Source organism: Coregonus lavaretus (assembly GCF_964263955.1).
Source record: "Coregonus lavaretus genome assembly, chromosome: 22".
In the NCBI taxonomy this organism is placed as follows: domain Eukaryota; kingdom Metazoa; phylum Chordata; class Actinopteri; order Salmoniformes; family Salmonidae; genus Coregonus; species Coregonus lavaretus.
This window is the reverse complement of record NC_140009.1, coordinates 34,774,876-34,785,549: the sequence shown is the minus strand read 5'-3', so window position 1 is coordinate 34,785,549 and position 10,674 is coordinate 34,774,876. Positions and strand designations below refer to the sequence as shown.

At 43.2% G+C, this 10,674-nt stretch overlaps 1 protein-coding gene across 1 annotated transcript in view; it reads right to left on the bottom strand.

The window, feature by feature from the left end:
- Positions 1-349: 349 nt before the first annotated feature.
- LOC311149367 (rho guanine nucleotide exchange factor 25-like) overlaps positions 350-10,674 on the bottom strand; it is a gene marked incomplete at its 5' end in the record, with an annotated part of 65,106 nt that continues 54,781 nt past the window's right edge. Inside the window, 9 exons of the mRNA XM_084186535.1 lie at positions 350-2,832; positions 3,808-3,957; positions 4,372-4,622; positions 5,207-5,387; positions 6,641-6,832; positions 7,213-7,290; positions 7,514-7,564; positions 7,847-7,939; positions 9,112-9,201. Coding sequence (XP_084042661.1) covers positions 2,701-2,832; positions 3,808-3,957; positions 4,372-4,622; positions 5,207-5,387; positions 6,641-6,832; positions 7,213-7,290; positions 7,514-7,564; positions 7,847-7,939; positions 9,112-9,201 — 1,218 coding nt within the window. The 3' untranslated portion in view covers positions 350-2,700. The remainder of the gene's footprint in view (positions 2,833-3,807; positions 3,958-4,371; positions 4,623-5,206; positions 5,388-6,640; positions 6,833-7,212; positions 7,291-7,513; positions 7,565-7,846; positions 7,940-9,111; positions 9,202-10,674) is intronic.

Here is a 10,674-nt window from a genome sequence, read left to right as displayed (position 1 = left end):
AGAGTGATGGAGTGCTGCATCAGATGACCTGGCCTCCACAATCACCCGACCTCAACCCAATTGAGATGGTTTGGGATGAGTTGGACCGCAGCACTGATTTGTTTAACACTTTTTTGGTTACTACATGATTCCATATGTGTTATTTCATAATAATAATAATAATAATAATAATTTCATAGTTTGGATGTCTTCACTATTATTCTACAATGTAGAAAATAGTAAAAATAAAGAAAAACCCTTGAATGAGTAGGTGTGTCCAAACCTTTGACTGGTACTGTATATTCAGATCATCTCAATGTTAGAGGGATATACCTTCAGAAATGACATAAAATAGACAATTCTTAATTCAAAATACTTTTTATTTGATATAATACAACCGATTCTATTCAGTCAAACATGGCATCATTATAACCCCTTTTCCTGCTATTTCCTTTAGTGTATCTTCATTTCTGTAATGGTATTCCTTCATATTTAAGTAACATGCACAAAATGCCGGAGCAATAAGCCACCGAAATACGACTGTACAATTTTACAAACGGCACCCCTTAGTCCACGAGCACTGGGGAGTTGAGATGGAGTTTTGGACCAAACTTTTATGTTCTGAATTCAAACATTCACTGTAATTTTCCCAGGGCTTATATTTCAAGCAGATTTAGCTAGAGGGGTCATTGGAACTCGAATACATTGATCTTTGTTTGATGCAGCAGTCTAATCTCTAATCAGACTGCTATCTGTATGTGAAAGCCTTACACTGACCTCTACTGGTCATAGAGAAGAATTCACCTAGAGCTGAATAATCTCTCCTTTCTCTTCTCTTTTTACAGTAATTTCCTTTGATTCCGAAGATGAAAGGTTGGGCATTGAAATAAACAAATCACAACTACATTTATTTGATTTGATGTGTAAAAAACAACAGTTGGTAATATATTATAGTAGCAATATGAACGGAAGTATTTGAAGTTCTAAAAGCACCTGCCTTTGGCAAAAGTCTCACTTTGATGTGTACAGAGCATGCAGATGCAGCACTTTACATCAATATTGTCAACTGATACAACAACCCAAGTAGTTAACAGTCTCTAAACTGCTATCCTTTATCTAAGAACCAGAGATGTAAGCCTGAGCCAGGTGTATGGTGTGTAGTATTGTGCTGGAGTAGAAAAAGCCAGTAGAGATCATTGAATACAGCAGAAGGCTGTGGCACATCATCATTGGACTTCATTGACAGACTGTGTGACACCTTACCACATTACAATACAACCCCTTCATGTCTCCTGTTGTCAAGAAAACATATGTTTGAAATATCAGTCGGTCTCCGTCCCCAAGCATTCCCGTCAGACTGGCTATGGCATGGCCATTACTCTGGCCACATCTCAATAGTCTTTCCTCGATTCCTTGTGTCCTCTCCCCCCGTCCTCTCCCCGTCTCTTCTCTCCAAATATAATCCTGTCCTGACTTCCCTCTGACTTTTAGAGAAATAGACAGAGAAAGGATGGGAGCAGAGAACACAAGGAATCAAGGGAAGACCATTAAGTCTGAAGTGACACTAGAGTGACGTCATGCCTGCAGAGTGCCTCCAGGGGGCTCCCTCGCCCCTTTTTAGTCTGGAATCTCCAGATCAAACAAGCGCCAACTTCGGTCAAACAGAATAAGAGAACATGGGAGAGTTCTCTCATTCTCATCCTTTTGAAATACTGCGGTAGGAGCAGAAAAAATATGTTCTATGAGAGATGAATCCAATGTTCTACATATATACAGAAAACATTTATTTGCTGTTATGCCCTCCTCTCTCCTCAGTGTCTACAGCAAGATATCGCACTGTAGACTACGTTCAGTGGAGGAATGACTTAATGTTTAAACATTGCCTGAAAATAGAAATAGCTGTCTTTTATAAAGGGGCCTCGTAAGAATCCAGCAGGGTGAGAGAAAAGTAGAACGAAAGTAGAAAGAAAAGTAGGTCCACGATCACTCCACATGCTTTTATCAGCATGTTTACAAGAAGAGCAGCCGCCAATCCTGCACACACACACACACACACACACGCAAACACACTCAATTTACGCACATATTTACACACACACGGACGCATTTTACTCACATACGTACACACAAACGCATGCAGCACGGGCACTCACTCACACTTCTCCAGTGACCTCCTCAATCAGGAATGGACATTTATTTTCTTCCTTTTAACAAATCCTACGGCCCTCTGATAGACAGTACAATAGATACTGTGTAGAAATTCTCAAAAATGAAAAATAAAACAAGCAAAGTCACCATAATAAAACAAGCAAAGTCACCATAATACCTGATGTCCATTAAGTATTCTTCATAACCTCAGCCACTGCAACATCTAGCTGGGTGCTACACATTAGTGGTGCCACTTAGAGGCACGTCTTCAACCTCAAATCACATCGCTCAAAAAATCAGATGAACGGCGCATACTGTATATTCCATTAGAATCATGGTTTATTTTTCTCAGAATGTCGGTGAACCGCCCGGTAACAGTCTGAAAAAGCAGCTGTAACAGCCTGGAAAAGCAGTCTCCATCTAGTGCTTGCTCCTTACAGAAGCACCCATCCACCTTCAAAAGGACCCTTAAGTTACAATAGCATCAACATATGGTAGGCCTAGATGAGGTCCTCCTGCTTCTCTCTGTAGCTGTGGCGGTCCGTGACCCTCCTTCCTCCTAGGGGTCAGGGTTCATAGGTCATCTTCATTGAGCTGGGCCAGGTTGCTGGAGCGCTTGCCAGCCAATGGACCAGAGACAGATACAGGAGGAGGTCCAGCCTCACCAGGCAGGCCCCTGGTACTGCAGCCCTCTCCTGCTGTCTGCTGGGGGAGAGGAGGAGACACAGATTCAAATATGTTTACAACTTCATAGATAGATTCAATGAAATATAGCCTAAATAGCTAGTACCAATTCACTGTTGTTTTTAAGAAGAGAGGCATATGCCTCACTATAGCCATTGTGTATAACTCGGGGAGAAATCTCAGATGTCAGAAGATATTTTTTTAGGGGAATTTAGGCGAAACGTTAACGAATAAAGATGTTTTGCAAATGAGCTACTGCACTGAACAAAAAGGTCCTTGCGACACGGGGCCATGCATTATTGGTGATAACGGCAGAACAATGGCACGACGACGGGCCTCAGGATCTCGTCACGGTATCTCTGTGCATTCAAATTGCCATCGATAAAATGCAATTGTGTTCGTTGTCCGTAGCTTATGCCTGCGTATACCATAACCCCACTGACACCATGGGGCTGGGGCACTCAAATTGCCATCGATAAAATGCAATTGTGTTCGTTGTCCGTAGCTTATGCCTGCGTATACCATAACCCCACTGACACCATGGGGCTGGGGCACTCTGTTCACAACATTGACATCAGCAAACCGCTCGCCCACATGACATCATACACACTGTCTGACATCTGCTCGGTACAGTTGAAACCGGGATTCAGACGGTTTCTGACCGTTTGTGCAGAAATTATTTGGTTGTGCAAACCCACAGATTCATTTGCTGTCTGGATGGCTGGTCCCCCAGCAGTTTCTCCTGGTTTGTTTTCATATTCATATTGTTAACATGGGTGATAAATCATGTCTATAAATCATACAATAAACCTAGAGAGCAGATTGAAATGTACTGATATGTAAATCATGTAATTATATTTCAGCATGCATGCTTTCCCATAATGGAGAAGGGGAATAGGTTTCTAAGAAAAGTTGTGTATCCTTGCATGTGTTTATTTCTGTGCTGTGTGCTGTGTGCACATGAGTGTGAGTGTTTGTGCATGTACGTGCATATACCTGTGTGTTATGCAGCCCATTGGACACTTCTTGGCACTGCAGTGGGGTCTGGGTCTGGGGGTAGTGAGACAGACCAGACTGGTCAGTGAAAGCCAGCTGGACGTGAGATGGCAAGACTGTTGTCTGGTTGTTCCTACTGACCAGAGGAGACTGCAAACACACAGACACAACACAACAAACATTAGATACTGAGAGCTGATAGTCAACAGATTATTGTTTTTCTTTATTGTTGCATGAAAAAAGTTTCTCATGAGATCTCAGATTATTTCAGATTAGGATTTAATTGAAGGATTCCTGATCCAGACATGTGGTCTATAGAGTGGATGCTGTGGTCTAATGTAGCCTAAGGGGTGGATGTGTACACTCGGTCAGGCTTGGCTGGAGCCCATTCCAGTCCAGCGAGCTAAACGGGGACGGCAGTGTCTCGTTGTTTGTGGTCAAACAGAAGCACAGTGTTTGGCCCCTGGCTGCTGCAGGTCACTGAGGTGTGTGTGACTGGGCCCCTTACCTCCGGCAGTATGTGTGTGTGTGTGTAGTCTATGTGTATATACAGTATGACCTTACCTCCTGGGGTGTGTGTGTCTCAGCGGAGCCCTGGAGGCCCGTTCCCTGACCCCCCTGGCTGGGCAGGTAGAGGGTGGGGAGGGAGGTGTTGTAGGACCGGAGCCAGGGCAGGCGCTGGCGGTCGATGGAGGCTGAGGAGTGGGGGCGCAGGGGGCCGGGGGCCGCAGACAGAGGGGCTCTCATGCTCCGGCCCAGGCTGTTGGACTTGTTGGTACTCTCCCTCCGCTGGTACTCGATGGGAGACTGGAGGGCTGGATGAATGAATGGTACAAGACAGAGAGAGAGGATTTAGACCAGGCAACATTTCATTTTGAAACCCAATGTCTGTCAAAATATTTTGCATTTGTCTTTGTAGTTTTATTGTTTGTGTAAGTCGACTTGGTACTGAACTGATTTTTGGATAACATTACTGCTCAGTGCTCACATTGCATTAGGCCAAACGTAAGACGTATGAATAGTAAAGATTCCTGGATGTTGTGTTTTGCCATCAGTATGTCTCCAATTGTACCGTTGAGGAAGTTGAAAGGGAATGGAAAGGTAAAGGGGGATACCTAGTACAACTGAATGCATTCAACTGAAATGTATCTTCCGCATTTAACCCAACCTCTGAATCAGAGAGGTGCGGAGGGCTGCCTTAATCGACATCCATGTCTTCGGCGTCCGGGAAACAGTGGGAAAGGCCAGACATGAGTAAAGGTAAGTGGGTGTTTACTGTGTAGGTTTTGTCTGTCTGTGTCTCCTGTCCTACCATTGAGGAAGTTGGCAGCATGGGGTTAAATATGAATCCTGAAAGTAAAGCGGTTGTGTTTTTCTATCAGTATATCTTCCATCCTACCGTTGAGGAAGTTCCTCTGGGTCTCCAGGATCTGTCCCACATCGTTGACCCAGGCCCTGCAGACCTCTGGGGAGGCAGCCTGCAGCACATATCTCACCACACTCCCATCAGCCCCCCGTGAGGTCAGCACCAAACGGCCCGCCTCCCCCTCCACCGGAGCCTCCACCCCCAGACTGCTCACCTGGAACACAGCACAGGTGTATTCAGTAGGGTTGCATAATTCCGGGTTGCAACTTTCCCAAAATGTCACAATTTTCCATAAATGCCGGTTGTAAGATTCCCAGAATGAGAACGGAATAAGCAGGCAATTCTAAATTCTCCAACCAGGACTTCTGGGAAACCTACACATTTTAGAAAAGCAACCCTGCACTGTAAAAAAGAAGAAGATGTTGATTCAACGTACAATTTTAAGGCAACCAGCTGCAATAAGATTGTGAGTTTGCAAAAAATGTGGGCATATACACTCTTGGAAAAAAGGGTTCCAAAAGGGTTCTGCGGCTGTCCCCATCGGAGAACCCTTTTTGGTTCCAGGTAGAACTCTTGGGTTCCATGTAGAACCCTCTGTGGAAAGGGTTCTACATGGAACCCAAAAGGGTTCTACCTGGAACCAAAAGGTTCTACCTGGAACCAAAAGGGGTTATTCAAAGGGTTCTCTTATGAGGACAGCCGATGAACCCTTTTTAGTTCTAGATAGCACCCTTTTTTTCTAAGAGTGTAGCTGAACCAACATAAATTCTCAAGTTGAATTGTATGTTCACTCAACTTTGAATTTTAGGTTGAGTGAACATGCAATTTAACTTGAGAATTTATTCTACCTTATTTGCATATTTCCCAGAGGGCCTTGCCTTTCGAGTGAATTGTAGTTACCACCCATGACTGTATTTGTTAGCGACAGAGACATGGTTGTTGTATTCAATGCTTTTCATTACTGTAGCCATGCAAAAACACAGGTATTGAAACAAACAATTCTGAAAACAACCTGCAAGACAGCATGCTGGGAAAACGATAATGATGGATGTGGTTTTGGGTTGCTTTGAGCATACATTAATTTGTCATTTTACTCAACAAGCTTGTCCAAATGAACGTTTCTGTAACGTTCCATCCACCTGGAACAGATCACATCTGACTACCATCTGGTGGAAGGAGGAAGACATGCTGGAGTGTGGGTCGTTAAATACCTCACCAACAGAACAGACACAGATGCTTTTAAGGCTTCCAAGAACACTCAAGAACTTGTACACAACGTTCGATTTGGACAAACATTATGTTTGTTGACATCGGTTATGCAATTCATTATCTGGTACTGAAATAAGTTATGTAACAGTCAAATTTGTTTAGATTCCTTATGGTAAAAAGCCTATAACATTTCTGCATTCAATGTAATCTGAAATTACAGAAGAGAAGAGAAAAAATCAGAAAAGAAGAGAGACCTACCTTGATGCTGCTCTTGAAGGTGTAACCAGGAAGTGAGAATCCTTTCTTCCTGTCGATTGGCTCGCTGAAGATGACCAGCTGTTCAAACAGGAAGACCCGCCTCTCCTTGGCTCGGGACAGGAAGCTGCTGTCCTGTTCCGCCACCGTGAAAGTGTCTTGCTGGAGCAGCTTCCCCTGTGCCGTGATCTTACCCTGGAGAGGAAAGAGACAGATGGAGGGAGAGATGGAGGGAAGAGACACAGGGTGAAAAGAGAATAGGGGTTTATTACATGGCTTACTTATGGCTTGCAGCAGTGTTTTGCAAACCTCTCCTTGAGCACCCAGCCAGTCCACTTAGTTGATGTTTTCCAAAACTAGCAGACCTGATTCAAATTGTCACCTAATCACTAAGCCCTTCATTAGTTGAACCAACACTGCTAGTTCTGGAATACATCAAATAAATCGACTGGCTGGGCCTGGGGTTCCTCGAGGAGAGGTTTGGGAAACACTGGCTTACAGTACAATGGATGACTTGTGTGAGAACTGTGAATGTGGAGTATTTGAAAGAGAGAGACCTAAGTGCAGTGCCTTACCTCGAAGCCCTGCAGACGTCCCACGTTCATCATGTCATTGCAGCGTTTGGGCACAAAGCACATCACCTCTACCGCTTTCTGTGATGGTGAAGGAGAGAGAGAGAATGAGAGTTCCTTAAAGCAACCAAATCCTGAATACAGGTTGGTTGACTAGAGAGAACCCTTCAACTCAACAAAATAACACAGAGACCGCGTACAGCCTCACACTTGCTCTAGTCACCTATTCCTAGATAACCTATATAGTAGATGAATGGTAGATACAGGGTAATAACAGCATTAGCTGTATCAGAAGAACACCCACCTCCAGCTCTTCTGTGTCTATCCCAGCTTTGGTGTAATACTTGAGGAAGTCCTGTTCACATAAACACAGCATGGAGTCAGGAGCATTCCAAGTTTACTAGTCAATCTTTTGTAAGGTGAAGATATCTGGAAGATGCTTTATTAGTTTGAAAACCAGAGGTACAACAGGCACAAGGTTGGCACTAGGTAGATGTTTATGACCTTGTTCAAATAGCCACTCATCTTTTATGTACATTTCCACATTGAATTAGACCTTATCGTAGTGCAGGTTTCCGTTTCTGTCTGTGTGTGGTGTGCGTGCGTGCGTGCGTGCGTGTGTGTTTGTGTGTGTCACCTTGAGCAGCAGCTGGTACTTCATGATCCTCTGGACTGGTTTGATCAGCAGGTCGTTCAGCTGTAGCCTGTGACCCAGATGTTGCCTCAGCTCCTGATAGGGCCAACACATACAGTCATTCCCATGACCATATACACTCAGGTCCAAAATTATTGGCACCCTTGATTAAGATGAGCAAAAAAGACTGTCTAATATAAATAAAACAAATATTTAGCTATATTGTATGCAAAACAAAATAGAAATTTATAGAATATTCTTTTGTACTGATACAATTGAAAAAAACAAGGATATTTTGTTTAACAAGTAATACATTTTTTGCTAAAAAAGATAGGGGTCAAAAGTATTGGCACCCCTGTTTCCAATACATTTCAATACCTCACCTTGCAAGGATAACGACACTGAGCCTTTTTCTAAAATGTTTTACACATTGGGAGGGATCTTAGACCATTCCTCCATACAGAATCTTTCCAGATCCTTGATATCCTTCGTCTGCGCTTATGGACTGCCCTCTTCAATTCAAACCACAGGTTTTCAATGGGGCTCAAACCCGGAGACTGAGATGGTCATTGCAAAATGTTGATTTTGTGATCAATTAACCATTTCTTTGTGGATTTTTATGTGTGCTTGGGGTTATTGTCTTGCTGGAAGCTCCACTTGTGGCCAAGTTTCAGCCTCCTGGCAAAGGCAATCAGGTTTTGGCTAAAGGGTCCTGGGACTGGGTAAAGTTCATGATGCCGTTGACCAGGACCAGTGGAAGCAAAATAGCCCCATAACATCAAAGAACCACCACCATTTTTTACAGTAGGTGTGAGGTACTTTTCTGCGTATGCTTCTGCTTTTCAACCCACCACTGGTGTGGTGGCCAAAGAGCTCTATTTTCATGTCATCTGACCATAGCACCGGTTCCAATCCAAGACACGGGATTGAGATACACACAGAGGCATTACTTCAGCCATATACTGTATCATCACTATGACTTAATGTGACATACAGACACATTACCACTACCACCCATCAATATGACATAATATTACCTTCACCTAACCATATATCAACAAGGCATAGCATTATTCCCATAGCCTATCAATGTGACATAAAATTACATTCCTACAACCACCAATCAACGTGACCAAACCTGACATTCCCACAATCACATCAATAGGAAATAACATTACCACAAGGGAGTCTGCAGAAATGTAATTGCTTTTTCAAATGAGAGTTACAGTTAGATAACAGAGATCGATGATGGACTAAGAGATACTCACCTCAAAGTAAGTCTCGATGTACTCAGAGACGATGTGCTCTGACTTGGGTTTGTTCTGACAATACACCACGTACATATGGAGACGCCTCTCCTGTAATACAAACAGTGAAAGCACCCTGTATCAATTTACCATGTCATAAAATATACAACACTATCCATAACTGCTTTAGATTCAAAATAGGACTACATAACTACTGAAAACACCTCCTGCAATATAAAATCAAACAGACACATTCACCTTGTAGCAATTTATAATGTCAGAAAATACTGTACATAACACTATCCACAACTGTTATGAACAGATGGAACTTATCATTCAAAATATAAACTATTGAACATATTGTGTTGTAAGAGGTTCATGACTCAATCCATGAGAGGGTTGCAAAACAAGGAAGCTACAAAACATTAGAGAAAGCAAACAGTCTCTCTCTCTCTCTCTCTCTCTCTCTCTCTCTCTCTCTCTTTCTCCCTATGGTGAGTTTAGTGTGAGTAATTGTCAGACAGCAGAGAGCAGCAGAACTAGCAGTAGTAATAGGTGTGTTGTGTGCATGCGTGCATCAGTCTGAGAGGGGGAATGGAGTTACGTGTAAATGAGCAGCAGGTTATATATAATTTACCCACAATGCTGTCCAGTTATCATCCATGTAACCAGGGCGTTGTACAGCAGAGCAGCCTGGCTCTACCTTTGACCTAGCAACTAATCTGGAGCTCTATAGCCTAGGGACCAGACCAGCACCTGAATAGGCTGTCTATGGGCCCGGGGCTGTCATGAATAACCACTGCAGCGGATGGGGGGGGGGGGGGGGGGGGCGTGCGTGGGTGCGTGCATGTGTTTGCGCATGCATACAGGACGTGTGTGTGCGCATGCTTATGTATGTGTGTACATGATGGTGTGTTTGTGCATGTATAAATGTGTGTGTGTGTGTGTAAGGCACGTTGTTGCCATAGTACTGCGATGGCAGCCTTGGAATTTACTCCTGCTAATTTAATCATTAAGTAATTGCACAAATTGTTTTGTTTTTGAAAGCGTATTGAGAGTAGACAATTGAACAATTCTGGTTCATAATGATAAACTGGATGATAAACACGACTGCTTCTGCATCAATCAACACATCTGAAATCCTACGCTGTTCTCAGACGTTCCTAAGAAAGAGGCTTTCGGAAAATGAGGACAGCTATTACCACAGACTTCAAGGCTTTCTTAAAGACAGAGGGCTTATTTCGTAGGAGCAGTGACGTGTGGTGAGCTCGGTGGTTGGGTAGACACTGGCTATTATAAAAGCCAGATTTTCTCACAAATAAACCTTGATGAAGCCCAAGTTCACCATACAACGGATACCTCCAACAACCAGAGTGACATAGGCTATTAACCGAAATTGGCAAACACACACACACACAAACACACATAATATTATTATGTGAAATATTATTACACATATTTTGTTCCTCAATTCCTTCTTATTATCGTGTACTGGATTTTTCTTTCCTTGGGTTGGATAGTGATGACATTATGGTCACTCATGGTTAGTGGGTCCGAGATTGCAGGAACACAGTAGAAATGTGA